This window comes from Cuculus canorus, chromosome 8, assembly GCF_017976375.1.
Source record: "Cuculus canorus isolate bCucCan1 chromosome 8, bCucCan1.pri, whole genome shotgun sequence".
Lineage (NCBI taxonomy): Eukaryota > Metazoa > Chordata > Aves > Cuculiformes > Cuculidae > Cuculus > Cuculus canorus.
In genome coordinates, this window is record NC_071408.1 from 14,817,735 (window position 1) to 14,845,620 (window position 27,886).

General features: G+C 35.5%; 1 protein-coding gene across 8 annotated transcripts in view; it reads right to left on the bottom strand.

The window, feature by feature from the left end:
- Positions 1-452: 452 nt before the first annotated feature.
- Positions 453-27,886, bottom strand: part of PTBP2 (polypyrimidine tract binding protein 2) — a 49,869-nt gene continuing 22,435 nt past the window's right edge. For 2 of the 8 annotated variants that reach the window (XM_054072742.1, XM_054072734.1), the window contains 12 exons: positions 25,399-25,571; positions 24,879-25,022; positions 22,282-22,296; positions 21,146-21,310; positions 20,959-21,069; positions 12,241-12,436; positions 4,902-5,056; positions 3,422-3,455; positions 2,891-2,983; positions 2,293-2,509; positions 2,111-2,188; positions 453-1,962 (listed from right to left, as the gene is read on the bottom strand). In XM_054072742.1, the coding sequence (XP_053928717.1) occupies positions 1,830-1,962; positions 2,111-2,188; positions 2,293-2,509; positions 2,891-2,983; positions 3,422-3,455; positions 4,902-5,056; positions 12,241-12,436; positions 20,959-21,069; positions 21,146-21,310; positions 22,282-22,296; positions 24,879-25,022; positions 25,399-25,530 (1,473 nt within the window). In that variant the 5' untranslated portion in view covers positions 25,531-25,571 and the 3' untranslated portion in view covers positions 453-1,829. The remainder of the gene's footprint in view (positions 1,963-2,110; positions 2,189-2,292; positions 2,510-2,890; positions 2,984-3,421; positions 3,456-4,901; positions 5,057-12,240; positions 12,437-20,958; positions 21,070-21,145; positions 21,311-22,281; positions 22,297-24,878; positions 25,023-25,398; positions 25,572-27,886) is intronic. The other 6 variants (XM_054072737.1, XM_054072735.1, XM_054072741.1 and 3 more) reach the window with 6 other exon arrangements.

Consider the following 27,886-nt stretch of genomic DNA (forward strand, 5'->3'; position numbering starts at 1 on the left):
CTGCAGCAAGAGAGCATGGCAAACCTGAGAGATCTATTAGTGCATAAATCTGCTTAAAAACTAAAAAGATAGAAAGAAAGAGCTAACGAACTACAATAAAAGTTATGTCTTTAAAGCAGTAAGTTATAACAGGGTGGGAAATGTTTAATATGCACATATGCCTGCAAAGGGGTCACTATCTTTCTGAAAATAAAAAGCTGGTATTTTTCACAGCATCAGATTTATGGTAAAAAGCCATAAATTGTATTTTTTAATATTATGCTTTTCCCACCCTGGCAGAGAATAAACATGAATTTAGAAGCACAGTAGAAGTGAAAAATAAAGAGAGATAGAAAGCAGCAGAGAAAGACAGAAAAGGTGAATACAGAGCTACAGAAGTGTTTATTGAGCATGCTACAGAGGTAAGCAGAGTACACACAAAATGAAATTAAACAACCGTCAAACCTCCCAACTTTGTTAGAAAATTAATTTTTAATTGTGCCACTTCCAAACTATACTGAATTTTACAGTTCTAAAGATGTAAAAACTCAACTAATAGAAAATATACATGACTTTTTTTTTTCTACATCAGTAACAGAATCTATGAATCTTGAAACTCAGTACATCAATTTCAAAAAGTATTGGTCATTTAAACAGAATCAAGGTAACAGTTCAGACTGACAGAGAACTGCCTTGAAATTAACTGGATCTGTAGATTCTGAGCCATGTTTATAGTAAAGTCAGATCAATTTCTAAATACAAAATATTTTGAAGAGATTTATTAAAACTGAATATTACAATGCAAGGTAAATTAAGACTAAAGGCACATAAACTTTGGTCCCACCTGGTTGTCAGTTTTAGAAAACTGCCACAAAATTTCCTGCAAGCATCTGCAGCAAACTTTCTTCATCACTGAAAAACACATGCACCATTTCCTGAACTAGCTTGACCAGTCTGTACATGCTCAGAAATCCACAACCATATTCCATATCTTAATTACAAACTAAAGATGGCAATATATATTGAAACGCACATAAGTCATGTCAACTTCAAAAACATCTACGAAAAATATTCAGCCACAAACAAGACATTACTTAGTGCTGACATTTATATGATACATCCCATAAGAGTGTGTACAAAAAGGTTAAGATTCCACAATGCTTTTCACGTAGGGCTCAAAGTCACAGAAGTCACTTTTTGTCCCTTAAGAAATTAATATGCTGTACCTTGTTAATTTTAACTAATGCCTACATTCATAACTGAATCTAGACCAGAACCATGAAGTATAAAAGGCCTTTTAAAAAAAAAAAAAGCATAAAGCAAAAAGTAGCAGAAATCAAATAATGTCATTTTACTCATTTACTCAGCGTAATGCATCTTATCCAATTAAAAAAAAAATATGTGACAAGTCAGCAGATAAAGAAATCTATCACGCAGGAGAAACAAAAGCTTAACCTTTTTACACACCCCTGCCTAAACATATTTAAATTATCATGTAACAATGTGCCCCAGACAACCAAATTTACTTTTTACTAGTTATGCAATTCCAGCAGTACTAGTTTTGCTTTTTAAGGCACGTATGTCAACTAAGTTGAAAAAATGTGGTATTAACTTGAAATCTTTTAAACAAAATGATGATTTATCTAAACAACAGTTGAAACAACAACAGCAGTTAACATCACTGCTTTTTTATTTTTTTTTTATTTTTTAAAACCACCAAGGAATGATAACGGCATGGAAAAAAAAATTAAAAAACAAACAGAAGACAAACTCTGGTCCCCACTTTCCTGAACAGTCAATAGGTGACGACACCAAACAATGCAATGCACCCTTGTTTTCAATCTGCCTTTTTAAATAGTTGACTTGGAGAAAGAAACTCTCAGATGGTGATTTTCTCCCAGATTGTAATTGTGAAGATCAATCAAAGCCTGAATAGCTTCTTCTACTGTTGACATCTGAAGAAGAGCCATCTTGTGATCTCTTCTGAAACAAAATAATCGCATTAGGAACTCAAACACTAAAGGGGCTGCTCCTAATGTTTGCCATCTTCTATGTGTTTTTGCTTAAGACCTGCTGCAAAAACGCAGTTAGGCAGTCTTTTGTTAGAGCTGTGTACAGAAAAGGTACTTACTGAAAAAATTTAAATGCTTTCACAGTGCCTCCAGTGTTGGCAAACAATGTGCGTAGATCCTCTTCTGCTACTGATGGTCTACAAACAGAAAGAACACAAGTTTAAGCAAGACATAAATAGTGTCAATTCAGCATGTTGTGATTCACGTTAATACTACGGGCTCACTGACAGTCAAGACTTACGGAATATTGGACAGATGAAGTGTTGCAGAAGGAGGGAATATATTTTGAAAGTTTTTCGAACCAGGTTTTTTGAAGCGATGTAGAGGTGAATTACCAAAATCTTTAGTCAGCCCTTGGTCATCAAGTCCCTCTCGAGGTAGTTGTACTGTCTGATGTTTAGAAAGGGTAACCCGAATAATCTTTCCATACATTTTTTGTCCATTAAGATGGCTCATGGCTAAAAAAGAAAACGGGCTTCCTCAATTCAGTGTTACTTTTACATAGCTTGTGGTACACCGCACAAGCAAACAAGAAAAATACCCGAGCAAATCAAAGGGTCAATGTACTAAAAGACTGGATTAGAGAACTAGGCCTGCAACATCTGCACGAACATTTAATTTAACTGAAGACCATCACATATGACTCAGCTCTTGAATTAATTTAGGATATTGCGCACACCTTCTGGAATACAGGTGCATGCAATAATGTTTTGAATCTTGCAGGTAACCAGGATACAAGACAAATTGTCAAATGTAAACATGCTGTGTAGAATCAGGTGAACTAAGCATAATTTCAAGTACTTAGACTAATGGGAACATAAACAGAAAACTAGCCTTACCCAGCTGTGACTGGTTTCCATCAGCCATCTGTATAAGAGCACTGTCTTTCTTATTGTATAAAATCTTCACACGCTGCACATCACCATAAACACCTTTTCAAAGTCAAAGGTAACCCAAAAAAAAAGTTCATTTTAAAGCCAGTCGCCTAAGTAACACATTTTGACATATCAATGGAACATTCAGACAGCAACAAGACCATTCACTCAAACGCAACACTCTCATAAATGAATAAAGAAGAAGATTTTGAATAGTGAATTTTGAAAAGAATAATTTCTGATAAACCCTCAAAGCTATGTGAATGATATTAAATTAAAGACCATGCAAAATATATTAGCATGCATTAAAAGAAAATCTGTGTTTATGGAGAGTTTTAAACAGCAAAAGAAAAATAGCAAAAGATTTACTATTCAACTTTAAGCCAAAGTGCTAGCTACAAATAAGAATTAAGGTGAAACAAAAAAAACAAAACAAAAAAAAAACCAAAACAAAATCAAATCAATAATAAAAGTATAGTGCTAACAATAACATACCGAAGAGGGTAAACAGACTTTGGGGCGTAACCATCTTTAGAAGGAGAGAAGAGCAAGCAGCGTAAGACAAGAAGAGAGAAGAGTCGAGGAAGAGCGGAGATGAACAGATCATCCATAACGAAGGGTGGTTCCCGCAGAATGGTGAGGTGGTCATGGATCATGGTTTCAAGGCGGTTAATTGGGGCAAGTTGGTCCGAGGAACATTTTGTTCAAGCACAGAAGCATGAACATAGGGAATGAAGACAGGGAACATAGACAAAGACAAGAAGGGTAAGACAGGGAAGGGCATGGGAATTTGGGTAAAGACAAGGAAAGGGAAGTTGAACACAAAGGGGAAAGGATGAAATGGGGAAGGGAATACAGCAATGCAGAAGAAAAAAGAAAGTAGGGAACAAAAAAAAATAAAATATAGGTCAGTACATAGGAAATGCAGGAATTTGGTCAGAAAATGGTTGGTTTATGTACTGTACAAGAAAAACTGAATAAAATGTAGTCACCCAAGACAAATATGGGTAAAGTACATTCATATCAAGAGTAAACTACAGCATTTCATCTCAACATGAAAACAAATAAAAAGAAGCATGCAATAGAAATTTTAAACTTTGAACTTCAACTGCGTAAGCATGGCTGGTTATGAAATGCAGGCAAAAAATCTTTCAAAATGGCGCTCTGATCTAAAACAATTTAACATGCAAGATAGTGGATGACAAAATAGTACCAGATGATAAAAAAAAAAGCTTAATGATTTACAGTGACAGAGGCCAGTTAAAAATGGAACACCTAGACTGATACAACCTTCCCACATTTCATACCAGCTTTCACAGCCATCAAAATAAATGTAAAGGACAGTAAAAATGCAAAACTAAATTAACCCCTTTAGATTTCAGAGTTAGCAAGAAAGATACAGTTAAGGTGAAAATGCCTTGCCATCACTTTTTATTATTTTTTAAAGACAAATGAGTAACTGCAAAGAAAAAAAATTACTAAGAGAGACTGGAAGAGTGCCTCGTCAAGATCTTTGGGAGAACCTTCAAAGAAAAACGTGTTAGAGTAGTTCACATAAACTAAGACCTTAAAATGTGAGATACAAGCATGAAATGAAACAGCAAACAATTAGAACAAAATAGAAATTCTAGCTTACATGACTATAATTGCAAAATAAAAGCACAGTTGCTATTTTGTAAAAATAAAGCTTTCAATTCAAATGTCAAACGTGCAGTAGTTACCACATTTTTCTTAGGAAAAAAAAAATAGGTAGCAGACTATTAAAGGACATTTTAGGTTGTTAGCTACTTGGGAAAACGAAAGTACTTAACAATAATGGCTTTAAAATTAACTTTGGGGGAATTATTAAAAACCAGCAAAAATACTTTGAGCTTAAAATCCAAATGGAAGAGGTCAAACGCAAAGAAATTATAAAATACTGACAAATGAAGTGTGATTAAAGAGAGAAGAAAAAAAGTAAAATTGTTTCACTGACCTCTTCATTTAAATTGCTAACCAGGAGGACTGTATTGCTACCAGCTGAAACTCCAGGCATACCCACACGGCCAGCAGCAGCAGCAGCAGCTGCAGCTGCAGCATTTGGAATAGCCAGCGGACTCAGAGCTCCTGGAACAGCTGCAACAGGAAGCCCTAATTTTAAAATAAAGCATATTTTACGAAACACACACAAGTCGTTAAAAAAAAGTACTTATATCAGTACAAGTGTTACATACAACACTCTACAAAGCAGACCATTCCACCGCTTAAGTCACCCAAAAGGTTGTAAAATGGGTTGTTAAATTAACATAAGGAAGAGAAACACGATTTGTTTCTTTTTATTCGGCTCAAGTGTTCGAAGAAGAGATGAAATGTAAAAAGTAATTCATTCTTGTGCATCAAAACTGTTTCCACTGTATTCCAAAGTGCTTACAGTGTCTAGCTTATCAAAATGGCACCAAGTAAATGTTGATCAAACCAGTAAGAATAAACACTAATTGTGCTCTCTACATCATTACATCCATAATTCGCATCACTATTGGAAGGGCATTCCTTAATTCAACTTGATGCTTCAGACTGAATATACAACAATGGAGTTGGTTATGTGAAAAGGCCCAAGTATCTCTTGAAGCCTTAACATAAATGAGGTTAAGGAGGCAACCTTTGAAGTTCAAGATTCAAGGTAGCACCACTGAGCACACTCTGTGTCTCCATAATCCTATTCCTGGAACAACCATTCACTAAATCTTCAGCCGTGCTCCTATTTTTCTTCTTCCAAGGAAAATTGGGTGTTTCAGAGAGCTGCTGGTTTTGCCAAGTCAGCAGGGCATTTCAGGTGAGTGAGTGGGCTACTCCCAGGATGTGTGAAAGGTTTTTCTGATACATATGGACTAGAGTAGTATACGTAGAACAGTCTTATTGTATTTGATCAAAATTTTAAGAGTTCAGTAAAATGACGCTGAAGCAGTAAAATGAGTAAAAAACAATGGGGAATTATAACTTCAGTTGTTGCGTTGTTTTTTTTCACTGCAACTGGTTTATCGGATTTCAGTATTTTGGCAGTTCCCAATATTTATATGATCATCTAAGCTAACTGTTGACCATCTTCTCACACGTCAAGTAGACAGACTAAACATAACCTTTACATTATATACATAAGACTTCTTTCCTTCCCATATTAAGTATTATTTTAAAGGAAGTTATAACAAAAAAAATTCTTCCGTTTCAGTCAACGTCCAAATAATAAGCAGGTAATAATGTATTCCACCATTGCTTAAGGAAAAAAAAAAAAGAGTAATCCCAGATTTAGTATCAAAAGGGAACCTATGAAGGACAGATCAGGGTCAGAAGGCAGAATAAGGTAGGTTACAATTTTTTTTTAATTCCCTAGAGAAGATTTCTATCTCCATTCCAATTTATTTATGGTGCTACACAAATTTGTGAAAAACAAATCATTAAAAAAATGAGAAAAAGATTTTGCTGGACTGGACAAATGACCTCTCAGAGGGAACAGGACATCAATCACTACTTTGTGATAATGCTAAACACATTTACTATCAATCATTGAAAACTATTTTGTGGTCATTTCCTGCCAAAGCGCACACAGAAGAAAAAATAGTAAGTGTTCTAAGAACAGAAATTATAGAGATACGGAATGCTATCCAATGAAGTTTAAAAGATTAAAAATGTTAGCATTTAAGGGGCAAACCAGAGAAATATGAAGTTATGAGTAATGGCCATTCTCTAGTTATCTCTCATGCCACAAGACATAGGGAAAATCTACTTCAATCAAATGGCAACAAATATGATCTTTCTATTGCATTATATGTGATATTTGTGGGACCGACCATAATAAATAAAAAGAAGGAAATCCCCTATTTGTCTTCCTCCCTTCCACCCTGCAAAAACACTTATCAGATTTGAGACTACATGAGATGTTCTACAGACACAATGACCAGTTACATTAAACAGGCAATAAAGCAACATAGTAGTTTCACCACATAAGCCAAGCACAGGCTACCTGGGGGTTAGGAAAGCACCCCACCCCACCTACCCCCATTTATGCTACTGTATGACCATCCATTATGAGGACTGCGCTGGGTCTTCCATCAGAGAATACAGAAAAAACATTCGCTGTCAGAGAGAGGATATGGAATTAGAAGGACCACTGCTATTCCAAGCACAGTAATTCTGTTTCTCAAAATTCTTTTTCTGGGAAAGGAAAGTGTAATGCTATATACTAATAGCAAGACAGAAATCTAATAAATATGATGCACGTTCTGCTCTTGGGTTAAAGCTGAAGAATATAGATTTATTAATTGTACTTTCATGAAAGTAAAGGATGCAGTTAAAGAAAGTCATGTTTATTTACACTCATCTACTATGTAAGTAATGCAGACAGAAACGTGAAGAATGACAGTAAGATGAGACAAACGTCCACCTGAAGGGAGACAACTTATTTTATACTAGGTCAACAGCAAACATTTAAGTACTAGAAAATGCAAAGATATTAAAGCATTTCAAACCTCCTAGTGTTTATAGAGACATCTCTCTACACTTAGAAGCTTTAAGCCAGCCCAGCATCTTTAGGAATAATGGAATTTAAAGATGACTTGCGAAGTTTTTATGGTTCCTTGATTCCTGGGCTCACTAAGTCAATACTTTAAAAGACAAACTCTTCATAGCATCACACACTCTATAGAACATATCCTTTGGTCCCACTGAAGAAGTTAAAACCAAACATTAATTCAACAGCATTCATACAAAGGTATTTCCAGTTACTATCCTTTGAAACAGATTAAATTAATAAGAACTTTAAAAAGGGGCATTACTGGAAATTGCTAATAAAGAAAATCAGTGAAGATAGCAAGGGATAAAGGTGCGGGAACCCTAACTACAACATATTTCCAGCTGTAAAATTAAAGAAATATCTATATTTCAGTTAAAGTATTATTACATATTAGTATTTACAATTATTAGCAGCTCTTATTTAAATTATTTTGTTTGGTGCAGTTCAGTATAATACAGTGGTTGTTTAATCAAAGGGTCTTTCTGTAAAAAAAAAACCCAGAACTTTGGGGGCACATGGTGGAATAAATCAACCATCTGCTTCTGATAACTCATTTGAAACCAGCCTATTCTGTCCATTAGTGATTTTCTCCTTTTAAAAGGTAACTAGACTCATTGAAAAGATGTCCAATTTACAGTGTCAAAGATTTTTGACACATTATTGCATCATAGCTGAGAAAGTAGCAGATGAATGAGTCATGATGCACACAGGCTAGGATCATCTATTTGACCAATACGTTTCTAACTGATCACATAGCACACGGAGACCTCCTATGAAAGGTCAGAGAAATTACAAACCCAAAGAAAATAACTCTTCTGTAAGTCTCCGCTGCACTCCAATCTGCCATTTTGATTTAAGCATATAAAAAAATAGTAAATAAAAATACTAACAACTTGTTTTCCAATTATTAGTTATCATGCAACACGTTAAAGACTTGAGGACTGAAACTATTTAGAAGTGTTAGCTACTTTGTCAACATGATCAACTGGTACTAGGAAAGCTTTATCTTAGCTTCCAACGATGACAGATAATTTCTTAGCTTTTTCCCCCAATACTGATGAAAACATACAAATACTATACACATTTTTCGTCTTTTTCCTCAATGAAGTTTAAACACAGCATGTCACATTATTTATTCTCCTTCATTCCATCTTTTTGCAGGACTTCTGAAATTCAAATTTGCAATGCCGTTTCACTAAGAGGTAAATTAAAGCTATACTAAAAATATATTATGAACTTCTGTATGAAAACGATAAGCAGGAGGTGTAGTCCTAATGCAGATATGCATAACTGCAACTAAGAACTGGATTTAGTCCCTAGTCCAGTCATGAACGTTTTCCTGTCTTGATGTCAAGTAACCTGTCTTTTTCAACTTGTTATTGCCCTGCTACTTATACTTCACCTCACTGGTTTTGGGGGAGATACTAGCTTCCTGTAAAATCTCTGCATAACAGCTTATGAAGCTCTAGGTGTTACTACAGTACATCAAAGTTACATTGACTGAAGAGGAAGGCTAATTCCATCCTAAAGGAAATTGAAATGTAACAGTTTAGCATGAATGCAGATTTAAACACCAGGACTAACAAGGCTCACATCTTGTCACTAAAACTCAACTCACAAAATTATATTAAATGTAAACCTCACTTCTGACATATGAATTATTGTATTTTGTTAAAAAGCCACCAACAAAGAGGCATCCAAGTTGTACAACTATCTAGCATACAATAGCACAACATAACAGAAAGTCAGAACCGAGTCCTTACCACATTTCCTGTTAGTGATCTCATTATATACGTATAAGAGAACAGCTACAGAGACTTAACAAGAATGCCACAGGTTCAAGTTATAGTATTGAGCATGTAAAAGAACCTGAAAGAACATATTAAGCTCAAAATGGAGCTCCAATCTTTCATGGAGGAACATGCCCTTTGGGAATGATCTGTGAACAGGGCATGGCAGATGCTCTGAGTACACTCTGAAAGTATCTTTATCAGCATTACAGAAATAAGAATTCTAAAGCAAATAAAAGGAAATAAAATACTATGATAAAAGAAAGAAGCAAGAAGAAGGTCACCGCTATCATTCTGCTGTATTACACACTTTGCTGACCTCCATCTCCCAACTCCCTGAACTTTTAAAGCATTCTTATTCTTCTCCTCTTGAGTAACTGAATAAAAATGTGGCTATAAACTGCATGTGCAAGCATCCATTTAGGCTTTTGATTTTTTCTATCCATTGTCCTTTCTTATTTATGTCACTTATATTTTGTGCCTTTTTCCACAGAAAGCAGCCTAGAGCAAGAATACTGTTCTTACATATTCAAACAAGCACCATTCCCATTTTGACAACTACTCAAATGGCTAAGGCACCAACAGTACTATGGAGCTTTTTTGTAAAGGTTTTCAGCTGTAGAGCTCAACTTCTGTAAAAACAAACAGAAAAGGCAACTAGGAAAAAAAACCCACCAAACCCTAAACAAAACCAGAGAGAACTGTAATCATCCCCAAACTCACCCAAATGGCCACAAGCAGAGTTATTCAGCTCCCCTAAGTCTCTTTCAAAATAATGATTACTTTTACACAAGAAAAACAAGCCATGACATCTCCACTGCTTATCAAAATAAATATGACTGACACGACTGGTGCTCTAAAAATGTTTCACAGCTGCAATGGAAGTTACTCAGGTCATGTACCTTTTAATTTCCTGCTGTTCAGGAAAACAGTGCATTTAAAGAGGTCCATCCAGAGAATAAGAATTAAAATAGTCTGCTATTACGACTGTCATCTTCACAATTTTACTAGGAAAATCCTTTAATATTCACAAAAGAACGAGTCTCATTAAAATCAGAAGGTTAGAAAACGTGTACTTTTGTACACAAAACTCTAAAAAGCATCTAAGTGACTTTCAAGCCCAATCCACTAGAACAAAGTCCGTTAAAGCTAAAGTGACTGGCGTAACTAACAAGTATAATAACCCCAATTATTACATGTATCCAAAGTGATGCAACAATCCAAGCATTCTCAGAGTACGATTCCACTATGCCAATCAAATTAAATGTTAATTCAACGTATACTATAAGCATTATATATAAAGAAATAAGTTAGTAAGTCTGGGACTGGAAAGCAACTTCTCAGAATTAATGAAAATGTCAGAACTAGTTACGTAAGTAATGCTGCATTTGCCACTATTTATCAGCCATGAATCTTTGACCATCTCCGCTCCAAAACCCTTGCCTTACAACATCTAATATGATGAGTGTCGTATTATTAAGCAGCTTTTTTGTCTCCTTACTCATACTGCAGAACCGAGTCTACATCCTAGTAGTCATCACATACTGACAAAACAACTGCTAAATGCCTCAAGGGCATTTCTACAGTATTCATCTCTACAGCATCAAGCTTCTTCAAACACTCATCCATCTTCCCCATCAATCCATGAAACAGGAGATTTCAATTTTTCAAGTATGGGAAGTTAAAAAGAGAAAAAAGAAAAATTCTAGCTGAGATTTTCAGAGATTTTAGATTCTTATGGTATTTTTTTTTACTTTCCAGAACTTCCGATGTTCTACAGATGATAAACCATTTTGCAAGTCATAATGGATGATCTGAACGTGAACATTCCAAAACTTCTGGGAGGTGGGTGTGTGTAATTTACAACTAGATATGAAAGGTAATCTGATTTTGGAAAAGGGGCAGATCTAGCACAGTATTCAGTAGCCTCAACTACAGTAGTCACCCCTTCCCTTGGCTCACGCATTCACTAAGTGCCTTGTAACTTTTGTAACACAGAGAACAGAGGCCTCTCTTACTACATTACTCTGATTTACTCCAAGTCGGCTCATCCTGTACTAAAAATAAGACATGAAACCTATGTTGTTCTCAAGTTTTCTTTAGAAGAGAAATGGAAAACAATCAAAGAATAATAAAATAAGAAAAAAGACTAAATGGGAAGAACGATGGCCACAATAAAATAAATCTGGTTTTATAGAAGCCATGACACTATGTCTGAGTACTATTAAATTTTGATGAGCGAAAGGTATTCTCCCCCCAAACCAGCAATTTGACAGAAGTAGGAGGGAAACTTATGCAATGATTTGTGATTAAAAAAAATTTACGAATTTCTCTAGAAGTATGCATTAATTATTTGCTAATAATCAGAATATATAGCGATCTGTATCTTTCTCAAATCATTTCACCTACTCAAAAGCTGATGGGATATTAGAACTCAAGCATCATGGCACTGGAAGCACAACTACATACTCTTTTCCTGTTATTTACAGAAACCACAGGCTCCCATTGGTTCTTTTTTTTTTTTTTTTTTTTTTTTTAAGCAAAGAGCAAGATCTTTCCTCGCTGAAGTAAAACAACAAAATGTTACTTTTAGTCCGATATTATAAATAAGTATTATCATGAATGAAACATGCAAATCACATTAAGTCTCTTGTTAGAAATCTGGGTGGGCAAGACTGGCAGTAGCAGCTGACAGGAACATAAGAAATAAAGGAGGATCGATTTGAGAATAAAAAGTAGAAGTAAGTTGACTTCTCCTTATGCCTCATGCACTTCTCATTGTCATGCATTCTCTCATTCATTTATGCAGGACTTCTAAAGATAATGCAATTGTGTTACTACAACTCAGATCACAATATAGGCTGAAGTCCCAATGGGCCTTTGGACACTACCACAATCTAAGATCTTCAGTTGTAAGAAAGGTTAAGCATTTTCACCAAGTGAGTTTGCAATACCAAAGAACTATGTCAGAATCATACCTAGAAGAGAAGTCTCCTTTGCAAACGCTGCAGCAATAGCTGGGTCCAGCGCTGGCTGTCCATCACCAGACGGAAGATCAGGACGAGTGTAGTCCCTGCTTTTATCGTTGTTGTACTTGACATTCAAATTCACCAATTTGGAAAAATCAATCCGTAGGGTACAGCAAGCATTATAAATATTTTGACCATCTAAGGCCTGGAAAAAGAAGTCACTTTATTTAAAAAAAATACATAATACAGGTTGGTTGCACAGCTTTTGTATTTTATTTTTTTTTTTAAAAATAAAGCAAGGTTAATGTATAGATATTTATCTGCCCTACTGTCTACCTTAAAACCAATTAAGAGTAAAATGCATCAAGCTCTCAACATGATACCAGGAAGCTTGATGTTTACTTCTCTTACCTAGAAACTGTTTATTCACCGAAGTGGGTAAGAACCATTTTAACATAGTCAAACTTAAAAGTTAGTCTGCTGAGTATAGTTAATTTACCTGTACTCTACAGCCTCGTCTCAGACACAATGCCAAATACATTTCTCAAACAAAAAAAAAAAAAAAAAAAAAAAAAAAAAAAGAAAAAACTGACCTAAAAAACCCCCCCACCAAACTAGACTTAAATACCACACTAGGCAGTTATCTGGTAAAGCAGAATATTTACAATGTTCCGTCATGCTTTCCCTTCTGCCCCACGCCAAAACTGGAAGAAAAGCTATTTTATCTGCTAACTTAATGGTATTAACACTTTTTTAAGAAGTTCCTATTTTCACAATTAGTTACTGTTTCTCAAAGGATGCTTGTTAACAGTGAAATTCACATGAACTCTTAACAGGGTACAACTTAGAACTCTTATGAAAAGACTTTCTAAAAAGGCCTAATTATATACACTCCATGCATTTTCATTAAATACCAGGTGAATGGATATACCTGGATTTTATTCCATTTACATTGTGGGCATACATTCCTTTCACTTGAAGCACTAACATCTAAATAAGACAGACTAAAACCATGGAAATTTCTGTTACTAAGTTAGTTTATATTCTTAAGAAACTCTAGGAAGAAAAGACACATCTCATCTTAAAAATTAATCCATTCAATCAAATTATGGCAAATATAAGAAACGTCTTTTATATATATACACACACACACGTGGTTAAAAAAACACAGATAAATCACACTTTCATACACAAATCAGATCTTTGGTTTCTCTGGATTAACACTGGAATGAAATTTACCTCTTTTTCACCTTAGCTAGCTCTTGCACAGCTAGCTTGGTAACATCTGAAATGCACTTTAAAACACATTTAAGTTCTGGTAGGACTTACTACTTTGAGCCAAGCACCACACGAAACTAGTATGCCTGCTGAGTATAGAAGCAACATAGCTATTTTCATACAGTGATGCATCTGGAAAGTGAACATCCTGCAGACACCCCTCTGCTAGGTCAGGGCCAGCAACGCTGTCCCTTCCTACAAAATGTATTATCACAGCTGACATCTGCAGGGCTCAAGAAATGACTTAAAGGAATTACCACCATTAGCAGTCAATGTACAAGAATAAGTAGGTTAGTATTATTAGAAGCTTTAAGTAATTGGAAAATATAAAATAGAAAATACAAAAAAAGCACAGAAACCTGAGAATACGGATGTCATCTCAACACTTAGGCATTAAAGTCCTGTGCTTGAAACTGAGCTCAAACAATAATTTATACCAATACTGGCAAAGCAAAACCTACTGTCCTGATTTACAGAATACAAGCTAAGGATTAATCCTGTTTTGTTGGGGGTGGTGGGCATCATCACTACAGAATACAGAATTTGCTACCTCTTTTATACACAGTGGCAAAGCAGAATGCAAGACTCCTAATGCTAGTATTTGGGAAAAGAACCTCACTTAAACATTTACATGTAAAAAAAAATTATACACCGAGACTCAAGTCACCACTTCCAAAATCTACTAAATGATGGATTAAAGGTAGGTCCAGTTTACGCAGCCAGAGCTTACTTATTGTCAAAGACAACACCATTAGTATCAAGGAAATATCCATTAACATCATGAAGAAAACTAGGTATGAATGAGACAACAAGGCAGTCTAAATCAGAGGACCATGACAAGCCTCTTAAGTCTTTAAAACACAATTAAGATTCATATTATATCTCTGCGCAGAGCCTGTAAATACACTGATTTATGGCTGACAAAATTTTTCACTGATGAACATTTCAGCGTTAAAAAGTAGCAAACCAAAATATACTGGCATTTGTCGTTTTCAGAGTACTAGTTTAAAGGGAGCTGCATAAGTAGCTAAAACTTAACACTAAAGCAGCAAAAACTCTTCTTTCTGACAAATATGAAGTGACCAAAATTACATACAAAAGAATACTGCACAAGAGAAATCTCTTGTAGTTGGGACGCAAACCCTTTGAAAGACCATCCTAAAAGAGAAAGGAAGGAGACGCACTCTTAATGAGCACTGTAGTCATAGTCTGGGAAAGGCTCCTTGCAACAGATCAAAACCTAAAAAAACCTCACCCCACCCACCTCTACCAGCAGCATCATACACCTCCAACAATACTGGACAAAATATTACCAGCAACTAGGCTTTTTCCAAGATTCACACACAAAGTCACAACTGTTGAATGTGTGTCCTGAGCTCCTTCTACATGGCAAGAAAAGGTGTGCAATAAACCCCCAAACCCTGTTCCTCTCAAACAAATATCCTGAAAAAAAAAAAAAGACAGTAGCCATACTGTTAGCAAATGTACATACAGACATCATCTCAAAGAACCTGTTATTTCTACCAAATTTATTAATCTTTGAGTATTTATCCACACAATTCACACATGATGAGGTACAAAACCAAGGAGATCTAGTATCATGGGACTCTTCTACAAATCTGAGTATCATTCTTTACCCTGCCTATGCCAGCAAACCTGTTACTTAATATTCAACAACAGAAGTATGTCATCATTCGGTACTAAGGGTGTAATGATACTGAATCATTTCCATGCCCCTGCCTTTTCTCCATCTTGTTACTAAAAAGTACCCTCCTCTTGGACTTTTTCTAGAGGTGGAACTAATTCTGATGAGTGGCTCCCTTCCTGCCAAGAACTTACTAGCACATAGGTTCCTGAAAAAACACACTGTGGTATTTAGGAGCAGACAGATAAAGACAACTAGTAAGAACATGCAGAAGACCAACAGAAAACAGTGTAAAAGAAAAAACAAAAATCCATTTCTCAATTCAGACTGATGACACAATCCAAGGAGAGAGAGATATGCCTCAACTGACACAATGACCTCAACTCCACAGTGCAAACACACACCACCATCTGTACAAGTTTCTGTGGCCCCTTAGATTGGTTTTAGGCGGGGAAAACACACAAACAACAAAAAAAACACCCCCCTAAAAAAAACCCAAACAAACCAAATAAACAGTAAAGGATGACTGCCAGTAAACAAGTATGCTGTATGGTTCTACATCAGCTAAGGCAGTTAAGAAAGGGAGCAAACCAGAAATAAAGAAAATCACAATCCCCAATACTAGTGAATGTTCCAAAATAGTGGAGCAGGCTGGAAAGAAGCTAGAAATCCCAGACAACTCCTACAGTACAAAAATACTAAATATTTAGAAAGGGTTTTAATAATCTGGGTTATAGTCACAAAGAATCCAAAATCTACTCGTGTCTCAAGGCAGCACCTTTCACTGAAGCAAACAAAGCCTAACACCACAGAAATTAGCCGAAATAGCTCGAGAATAGAGACCGATGAGCATCTCTCACAAACAGCAGAGACGATTGTGCAGGGAATATTGACAAAATGGAGGTCTGCACACAAAATACAGTGCTTTCTCATTTCTTAAAAATAACATCAAACCCTCCTCTCTTTTTGCTCATAGTAGCCAGAAAGATGAAGAGATGAAAAATACTAAGAAAATATCCCACAGACTGAGAGGTGAGACAAGAGACTGTTCCCATGGGGAAAGAGGGGGTAGACAGGGAAGAGTTCAGTATTTTCTCCTGCTGCTGATATAATCAACCACATGCAAGCTTTTCTGAAGGACAGCGAGAATTTCTATCTAGTCAACAAGGACTCATGACAGCAGGATTTCTCATCCCAATGTGCTTGTGGATGCTTGAGAAAAGCATTAAAAGCAGCAACAGTGTACTTTTGCCACCTGAGATCAAAGTTACAAGATGTTCTAACATCCTGAATGACTGATGGCAGCTCTCTGATGCAACTTCACGCCGATAAGAGTCAGATCTATTGACAGGCTCTGAAGCAAAGGAGGTACATTCCTAGAATCATTTCTTCTCTCAGGCTTTCCTCACCTGAATGAAGGGCTTTCTGATGTAAAGGATAGAATACACTGCTCCTCTTTTTACTTTCAGCGTTGCAGATGTCTGAAAATCCTTGTGAAAGAGTCCCTTGAGAAGCACTACATATATAAGAACTATGCTTTGTTGAGTGTCTCCCAAGGTCTGTATAGACCATGAATTCTTGGAATGAAACCTTGCTACAGGAGATGGCCAAAGTAGCCCTCTAAAAATCAGGAAGAGATAAGTCACTTCCAGCATTCTTCAGATAATTCACATACAGTAGCTAAAAGACAGACAAGAAAAAACAGTATTTTGTTTCAATATTCTCATTTTCTAGTTCAGAAATAGAGCTCAGATTTAGCTAGTAAATGTTTCTCAAGACAAATGGCTTCAAGAAACAACAAACTCTGTATCCTCCTCTCTCTCTGTCAAGCACTGTAAACACCTAAGATGACAATCCAAGACAGGAAACAGATCTCTTGAAGGAAAGCTTGAAAGAATTTTCCAAAGTCTAATAAAAATCAAATTAGAGTGTGTGTGTCGGGGGGGAAGGGACAGAGTGGCAACACAACAAAGCCATTAACTTCTCTCCAAACTCATAAGGACAGAGAGGGAAAATCAGCCTTTACTCACTCTCTTCTCAAAGCACACAAAGCAGGATAGACTAGAACCAAGACTTTTAGAAGGGCCTAACAGTTTAAAGCATTAAAAAAAACAAGTAACGCTCACCAAACATACTCCAGCTCAAGTAAGCATATCAAAATAACTAAAGGTCAGATCGTAAATGTCTTGGGAGAGAAATGTCCCAAGCTCATTGGCATGAAATTAAATTTAGGATGAATGTCTTAATATAGGATACAAGAAGTTTCTGTAGCCAAAAACTGTATGCAAAGCACCTTCAATTATACAAAAATAAGACTCTTTTTAGCATGCAGACCCTTGACTGAAGGACCAGTTACTGTTTTCTACAGCATCGGAAAATCCAGGACACAAACACTGTTGCTGCACTTCTTGGGCTTTCTGATACAATGGATACCATCCAGCAATCTTCTGTTTACCCCAACACTATTTACCATTCCTGAGCAAAAACTGTGCTCTTTCAGATTCAAGATGCCCAAAAATCCTTAATGCAATAATCACAGATAATTGCCCTGAAGCTAAATATCTTATCTGGCAATATCCTTGCTTTCCATTCTGGCAATGACTATCTATCACAAATTTTAGGGCAATGTAGCCTAGAAGAAGTCTTCTGCAGACTGCTACCAGTGCAGAGCTACCCTGAAACTGTCACTCAAACAACTAGAAAGAGGACGTCTTGAATGTCAAATCAAACCTCAGCAGAATCCCTGAAGAGGTCCTAAAAACCTATGAGCCAAGTAAGGACTAACTGGCCAACCATAACAAACTCTTACTTAGACTTGTGATATTTTTAATCCATGTTGGGTCAAGATGACCGTCATGTGCTACATGAGTCACTGTTAATCCTCCATAGACTCCATTAATATCCAAGATTTGTCAAGAGTACTTTTGGTGCATTTACAATAAAGACAACACTCTGGATCACCCAGTTGTTCAGACAAACACTGGCACTCGAATTTTTCTATGGCATACCAGATCACTGATATGCAATATTTAAGTTGCTGCTTAAGTTGAGAGTACTGATCATTTACTATGAGAAGGAGCTATTTTCCATGTTTAGAAAATCTCCTTATGCAATCTCCTTAGACATCTCCAAGACATCAACTTCTGCTTCACTAGGGGAAGCACAACAGTGCATACACTCCTCTGTTGCATATTCTCAGCGCCTTCTCCAACCCATGGCTAGACTGCTGCACTGCACACAACCTGAAGTTTGTCATCTTCACCTGAACTTGACAGTGTAACAAACTACAGTGATCCAATCTGAGGGTGGTGATGAAACATGAATCAGTGTAGCCATAATCTACTTTTACAGGAAATGAGTTTCTCACCAACCAAGTGGAGCAGGAATGCAATTTTTCACTACTTGCTCATTCAAATAGCAAAAGTGATCCCACAGGGCTAGAGGCTTCATATTGTACATTCTTGTCAGTGTCACTATTTTCTCAGAACCTTCAAATGAATAGCATCTCTCCTTGGTACTTACATCACTTGAGTTTTTCAAATTGCTCTTTAACTTCCTTAATAAGTCTTCAATTTCTATTAAGGCCACATTCTGATTTCCTGTGAAGAGTGCCAGTGGAAAATTAAATTTCCCCATTATCTTCCACAGTAACAACTGACGGAAAACAAATTGAAAAGTTCTTTACTTTCTGAGCATGCTTTTAATTTTGAACTCCATGCAACTTAAGTGTAGCCAGCAGATCCTCTTGCTTCTACTGTACTTTCAGATTAACTTAAACCAGAGGGGTTTTTTTCCTGTCTTCTGTTTCTTTCTCCTTCAGGTATTTTTGTTTTGGTGGCACTTCATTTTACCACAGTAGCTCAACCATAAGAACTGTACTTATTTTACTCCATGTAGCTTGGGAGGGTAGCGGAGAAATCAAACCTTCCTTCAAATTTAGCATCCTTCAATACTTGCAGTTGGTATTACTGCTATCATTTTGTCTATTTATGTATAGGTAAGTTAAAACAAAACTATAAACCTAAGACTGTTTGATTTGTCACTAAGACAGGCTTCAAGATCACTCTGACATTGACCGTACATGCAGGAGTCACTGTAATTCAATGAAGTTTAGTCATTTGCACATGAGTGACCACTAATGAACAGCTACCCTAATCAAAACATGCAAAACTGGAGTAACAAGTACATGCTTTTTAAAGGAAAAAAAAAAATATAACTAATAGGGTCCCACGCGCCAGTATCAGTTTGTCAGAAGTAAACAATGGCAAGAGATTCTTAGGTTCCTTTCATACTTTTACATACCTCAGCCACTTATTAATTTGCCACTTTATAATATATTCCTAGAATTACACCGATAATTTTCAAATCACTACAGTTTGTTTCATAGGTGCCATCTTTCCATTAAATCTTCTGATAATATACGTAAGACTCAAAAACCAAAGTCAACAGATTTATCCATTGATCGTCATATTTGGCTTCAAAAATGCGCTTAAAAAGCAGCATTAGCATCTAGTACTGAAACTTAACTTTCCAAACACAAATCAAGACTGAATTACAACATTCTCCAAGAAACACATTAGCATCCAACTGTTCAACAAATATTTCAAATATGAATCTAAATGACTACAGTCGATTTCTGCAGCAATTGGTTAATCTTTTAATCAATACCTAGTATTTCGTTTGGTGATGAACCATCCTTTACCATTTAATGAAGGTCTTCATTTCAATATAGTCATCATTCTTTACAGTAGAATACCAGGCCTGGTTTTTTTATTCCACTACGAGATAGTCACTGTCAACTTAAGTTGGAGGTGCAAGCTTTTCACTTTTTTCTGAAGTTTTCAGCTATTCTGTCATCTATGAGACTAAGCACTTTCTATACTGCCAAGCAATACCTTAACCAGCACATCAAGTTTAATCAGCCTTCTTCAAACCCAGACTGCATGTGAAGGTTTGAAAATATAAATTCATTCTATTTATCGCTTGAAAGGACAAACAAAAAAATCTAGCCTTCCCCTCTGATTCAACTTTCCTATCACCACAGATCTGAACGTATCCCATTCGATTAACTCAAAAGATCTGGTCTAGATGATATGCTGCTGATCTTTGCCATAATTTATCCACTGACTCTCTCCTGCTATAATGGATCTAACCAGTTACCCATCCCTGCCTCTACTACACAGGATAGAAGAGTTTCCTGTACAACAAAAGTAAGATCCTACTCTCATCTATCAATGCTGCAATACCTCTTCATAGCCAGGTTCCATGAATGAGACTGCACCCTCTTCTGTGCATTTACGGTTAATAATAAAGCCTAGATATTGTTTTTTAGGATACTATAATTCAATTCTTTCACAAACCTGTATACAATCCACAAATCACATCTTTGTTTTGATGCTTAGAAAATATATCCCAACAATAATTCAATGCGCACACTAAATTTGCTGCTTGCAGAGAATTAACTACCCTTGAACATTAGATACTGCATTTTTTTTCTGGCTGACATTTTCACTGTTGCAGTTTTGTGTATCATTTCATATATGTGCAGTGCCATTGAAATATTTGTTCATAATTACAGATGTTTATAAGTATTGAGACAGACTATCCTTAAACATAGTATCTTTAAGCTGTGATTTTACACAATATAACAACACGATATAGTAATTCCTGTTATTTTTTAATCTCAAAACATTCACGCAATTGGTGGATGACACATTATTATGGTTAGTACTCTGTTATAGTAACACTTTACAAATATATAGAGCACAGGAAGGTCCCCAGCCTTAAAAGCAAACTATACTTACTAGTTTTGCTTGCTGTGAGTTTACTGGATCACCGTACTGCAGTAAAGCTTGAAACTGGTTATTCTTTGTGAATGTGATTATCTTCAATACAGCACCAAATTTAGAGAATATCTGCCAAAAACATCACAGAATTTTACACACAAGTTCCTCAAAATAACAGCCCAAGTTAAAAAGAAATTTGGCTTACCTGATGAAGAACATCCAGGGTTACCGGATAGTACATATTGTCAATAATTATTCTAAGTACCGGACTCTGAGCTGGAGTCACTGCACTCTCACTAACAGTGGTCCCACTAATGGGAGCATTTGTTGCCTGCACGGCTGTAACTGCCTGAAGAACAGCTTGGGCACGCTTAAAAAAAAAAAAAAAAGAGAGAGAGAAGTTAGATTTTTTTCAATATTTCAAGATGATGGCTAGAAATTCATTAACAATATTGATATAGTTAACTTCAGAAACATAAAGCAGTCCACTTATTTAAAACTTGGAGCTACAGACGTAACACAATGGAAGTGCAATGCAGTCCAACGCTGTGAGAAGAGACAATAAAAATGAAGACATCAATTAATCCTTATGTCACAGTAAGGAGATTTAAACAGCACCAATACCAATCTTCCTAGTAGCAAAGCTTAGTGTTCTACTAGTAAGAATGAAAAAAGTGAGGATTTTGCAGGTTTCAAGACTCTTTATATTTTTTCTTTCCATCAAAAACAAAAAGCCCACAAAAAACCCTAACCAACAACAAAATCAAAGTCTACAGAAACCAAAGTGTTTATCCCATTTTCAAGAGGCTGTATTACAGTTAACATTTCACTGCCATTTTAATTATGTAGAAGGCTGTAATATGTAGGGATAATGCCAAACTTCTCAGTTTTAAGACAATTAAATGATGCAGAAGACTGGCAAGCGTCAGAAAGTAGTGTCCAGAGAAGTTAAAAAACAGTGTCTGTTATCCACCCTTTTTCATAAAAAGAAAAACAAAATCCTCTCCATGTGTGGTGATTTTATTGTTTTTAAACACAAGCAGGGTTTTCAAAATTCAAAGGTAACCACATGGTGACATCACAAGAACACACATCTATGTAACTAGTTCAACTGCCAAAACTGACAGTATGAAAAAGATTAGATGTCTTTTTCTCAGAAAGAAAAAGTGCAGAAAAAAGGGCTTCCATTTAATACTTTAGTACAGTAGCTTTATGAAGCAAAACAATACAAAACGGAGACAAGTGAGCATGCCAGGTAAAAATAATAAACACCATATTAAAGTATACTGCATATTTTAAAGGTATCAGAGCTACTACACAGTTTCGTGTCTCACAACTTACATGATACTCCTCATACTGAAACGAATCAAAGAGTAAGGAAAGTGAGGGGGGAAAAAAAAGACCCAGTGAACACTAGTTGGGAAAACAAAATTTACCTCTAACATTCATTACTGTAACTCTCTAAAAACATCTCTTGATAACACCACATTCTTTTTTTTTTTCCTTAATATATGAAATAAACAACATTAAGGCTGCCCAGATATTTGGCTGAGACGCATAATAACTCCCTATTCCCTTTTTTAAGCACAGAAGCAGCACATACCATAATTAAAAAAATCGCTCCTGAAAGTGACTGGAAAAGTTTTTAGACTGTATAACCCAAAGAACTGAAACATGTGAAGTCAATTTTAACATATGACTCTTGTTAGCACTATCCATCCATGTTTATACATCATATTTAATTCCATTAAAGTTAATGCAAATTATGACTATGAGCATTTTTGTCAAAAACTTCAAAATAACATTTAGTGTCACATATAAATAGCCACTTTTTAAGACACTTGAGCACTAATGTAAAGCTTTTGTCTTATTTTTATAAAACCGCAATTAAAGATATCAGCTAAACCATTCAGAAATTATAACATTTATATATTTCTAAGTGTTGCAAAAGCAGTGCAGAAAGACTAACACTGCATTTGTGACAGGCTGACAATTCAGCAGAATTACAGTTACAGAGGTCATTCTATTTTCAATTCTTCTGAGTCTAGATACTGTATGAAACAAGCTAAGAGGTGTCTGTTCTAAATCTGAGTTTAATGCTCCTCTCGTTGCTTTGATGTGTCTCGCAAAGAGCATTTTTATAGAATTATAAAGCTGAGATGGTCCCATTTCAACCTGTTTATTCAGGGCTAACTCATTCCAAGTGTGTAACTAGAAATAATCTTGGAAGCTACTAAGAAACCATGAATAACAGCTTAATGGAACTTTTCCTTCCTTACTTACTTCTAAATGCCTAGCTGATTAACGAACCTCTTGGTCAAATGCATTTCCCCCCATCTTCTTTACAACTGAGATACTTGCACATTTGTCCACTTTATTTTATCACATCTTTCCAGTTACATGTCGTAACACCCTAACTTCTTCACATCTTCCTGCTTGAACATCCACCAAAAGACAATTTCAAAATTAATTTGGCTGGATGAGAAATCTTTCAAATAGAGACTCAAAATGTAAGTTTTGAGTACCAAAAAAAGCAGACTACAAGCACTATCTGCATCACCTTTATTATTCCTTACAGAAGAAAGAACATCCAGTCATCTTATGTTTTACAGAGTGCCTTGGTTGATACTAGTTACAGAATACTTACTCCAACTAGCCATTTATATAGTTCTAAATTAAAGAAATAGAGAACTGAAAGACTGGGAATATGTTAAAATTAGGCATTAATGCACATAATAGCATAAAAGCTGCTGAAAAGTCATCATGTCCTATACACTGAAAGCGTAGACATGTGGAGCACAAAACCAGTATCACCACAGAAGCCAGAGGACAATGTTAGAGAAAGCTTCTTAAGGAATTATATCTATTATGTGCAGACAAACCTCTATCCTCTTTTTTCAAAAGAAAATGAAGGTACTTGTTTTTCTTTACAACTGAAATTTTTGGCAGAGGAATTTAAATTTAAAAAAAACCTTTAGCGGAAAACCTACCAAAAGATTTTAAGGAACTGGAATGTTCACAAAGACCAACAGGAAAATCAACACTATACTTGATTCAAACCAAGGTACCTTTCAACAGATTACCCTGAAATGGGTCTCCAATGTAACAGCTATAATTTTACTATTTACATACTTCAAGCACAAGGAAGATACAAGTAACAGAAACTGTAACTTGAAACTTACACTATCTTTTGTAACATAAAAGAACTTAACATTAAAATAATCATCTGACTTGTGGCAAGCAGATGTCTCTTTTTTCCCTCACTATAATTTGTACAAAAAAAGTTACCATGTTATTTATGCTAATTTTCCTGTTCTACTAAAACCAGACAAATGTATCTGTATTTATTGTGAAACAGATTCTGCAAAGGCAAGAGAAAAACATTTTTTTGTTTTTAAATATATTTGATTCTACAGTGATCATTAAGGTATTCTCCAGGAACAGCAGATCACTTAAGTTGAGGTTACTAGTGCTAAGTTAAGTTCTACCAGAGTGATGACTCAAAACACTGAAACGTACACATTAAGTCATTGTCACCAGGGAAATTTAAACTGGCATTAGAATCGCAGGTGTCAGAAAGTCAATTATTTCATCCTACAGTCTTTTAATAGAGATGAAAATTAATTTTATAAAAAAATAAAGTTAAAAGACACTTCAGAATCTTTTTATTTTTACAATAAGGAAACACTAAGAAAATTCATCGTAATGAAAAGATCACACAGAAAGCAAATCCCCCTCAATGTCACAAAAAGAAATGATCATAGGAAAGACTACAGTAGTGTTAAAATGGAACAAAACCAAATGATTTGAACATACACCACATAAGCTGAGAATACACACCACGCCTCACCTCATTTCCTACCTTGTACTATACATAACTACATTTGTAATATACTGTAATACACTGTATACAATTTACCGTATAACTGTAAATTTACCTGGTTAAGTGTGTTATCAGTCTTTAGTTCCTTATGATTGGAATACTGGATATAGATAGGTTGATTACGAAGATGAGGCGTCACAGCAGAGTAGTAATTAACCATAGTGATAGCTGCTTCTTCTGTAGCAAGTTCCAAAAATGCCTGTAATTAAAGTTAGTTTTCAGTATTTACAAAGCAGATAATCTTCGTATTAGCAGCATATTAAAAACACTTTAAAGAGGTGTTAAAAAACATCTAAAGGGTTTGGTAACACAGCTTAAATATCAGTCTTCAGAGGATGTTGTTCTCTACACACTAACTTTATTTGCTAAGCTACTTCATCTCCAAAAATTCAAGATGCAGAAGTAAATATTTATCTTACAGATAACTTCTTACTTTATGTAGTTGCCAACAATCCCCCATTCCCCTCAGAAATTTACACTTACTGTTATATGACTTACTTCAATAGCATTTTACTAACATTTTGTAATTAGGCAGTAAGCATACTTTAAAAAAAAAGAAAAAAGCAACAAATTACCTGATTTTTCCCTTTCAGCATCAGGATGTTGGTTACCTTACCAAAAGGTAAACCTAAAGCAATAACTTCTGTTTCCGTCACCTCCCCAGGCAATTTCCTGATATGAAGAACACGAGAAGGAGCCCCATCCATTTTATCGTCACCTTTGAATTTCTTGTTGTCATTACCATTGGCTGAAAGACATATTCAAACCCTATTTGAAAAGTTTACTGATATTATTAGTGTTTTATTAAAAAACACTTTCATTTGCAAATATGATACAATTTTTAAGTAAGCCATCTCTTAATTTGATCTAAATAAATTTCAAGAGTTCAGAACAAATTCTGAAGTGACAAACACTTAATGAAAGGTGAACTGTTGGAGACTAACTCAACAGCCCTCTGTTTTAACTCATTTTCTAAACAAGATAAACACAGCAAATCCTTTTCACCTCACTTTCAGTGAAGTATCTCATATAAGAATATTTATTATAACTCAGCAGGGTTCAGATAAGAACTCTAAAGTACAAAATTATTTTTAAAGGAGAAAAATAGTGGTGAATAGTTACTCAAAGAGCTCCTAAACTAAAGTTTTATGGATTGTTTGCACTAAGTAACCATATACAAAAAGCATGAAAGTATCAAAGCAAGACCCAAAGCATTACTAATGCTGAAAAGGATCACACTGGGAAAGAGGACAACACAGAGAACTGACATCACAGAAGTCTGAGGAAACCCACAACCTCTTAATTTAAGAGCTGGGTACAAAAATGTCCATTTGAACTATAAGCTTATCCATAGAAAAGGAGAAACTAATAAACAGGATGCAGCCAACTAGGAGGGGGAGAGGGAGAAGCTAGACAAGATTTTCCCAGCAGAAGCAGGGAAGAATTAACATCATTGTACAAAACTCCAAAGATTCTTTTTCAAATATTCTTCAGAATTCTTGTACAACATTCCATCTTGACCTCAAGAACCTTTTTCTTTAACATTAGCAGCAGAGTGCTAGTCAGCAGGATGGAAAGGAGTCTTTCTTTGAAAGAGGGCAAGAAAAAGGATATTTACTTTGTTTAAAAGGTAATATAACTGCTGCCTACAATTGCCAATGGAGTAAGCCTCAGCAAAAGTCAAGAGCTAAAGAACAACGCTGTCATAAGATATGTGGATACTCATTAATTAATCAATGCTAGAATTCAGAATGCATTTAGATATGAGAGAATCAACTGTTAAGATTTGCTTTTTCTAATCCAGATTATAAAACATGCACATGAGTGTGTGAGCTATTCAACTTTGATTTCATGCTAAACGAGCAATTTAATTGTTACCTGCATTTCCAAAAAACCACACAAATTGTCACTACTGGAAAAATATTTGTAATTATTAAAGTTCAAATTCATGGGCTGAGGGGTCATATCAAATGCAATTTAAAAAAAAATTATGAACAAGACTACTTTTACTTACTCACTAAAAAACCCAAAAATGATAAATGGGTGGAAAGTGGAATCCATAGGAAGCACTTATGTTAAATTCTCCAAAACCTTCATCTTTATAAGAAAGCTGATGGCTGCAATTTCCAGAGGGAAGAGAATAAAGTTCTCAACTATCACTCAGCTGTAACTACAGAATATAATTCTGAATTTGCGCCAAGAAAATAATTTACACCTAATCTGATTCACTGCATAAAATACTGCATTCATTTATGACCAGCAAGCACAGAAAGTTTTGCTAAAGATATGCCTAAATCATAATCAAGAAGTCAAGTTCTTAACTCAATTTGCCTAACCAGGCCAGCTTACTGAAGATTAAAAACAAAAATGAAACAGATTCTTATTTCTTCAAGTCAAGAACATCCACACTCCAGATCTGGATTTGAAAAGCCAAACAAGGTACAATATTTAATTACCTTCTCAGTTCCATTAGGAAAACTGGAAACTTGGGGTCGCTGACCAAGCCTATGAGCATACTTTATACTTTTTCAAGATAAGGTCATTCCATTATGGGAACTGATGCCGAAAGGATAAATCTGCATATCAGGAACTGTTTCCACTATTCCCTCATGTCTTTCCCTAACTGCTAAACCTCTTCACTCTAATTTGAATGTATTTAGCTTTCACTGCAGCCATCTATCTTTAGATTTAGCTAAATCTAGAATTCAAGAAATTATCTTCGTTAAAAATCTGCCTTAGAGGCAGGTCATCCCTTAACTTCCCTCCCAAAACATACATACCCCCCAAAAAATCCAGGACTGAGTTCTTGCACCACGGAACATTAAGTCTGTTCCAAGTTACTATAGCAAACAAAACAAGAAAAACCTAGCAAGATCAGAACTGGTCTAAATTCAGCTAGCTGTATCTCTAACTGAATGCTAGAAGGAGTCGAATCCATGCCATAGTACATATTTTATTTTGGTCTGCTGCACAGAAGGAAAAACTCTGATGGAAGATAGATGAGTATCTAGCTGTTTATCACTTATCAGCATACCTTGCACAATGAAGGCTGAATTGGTGACA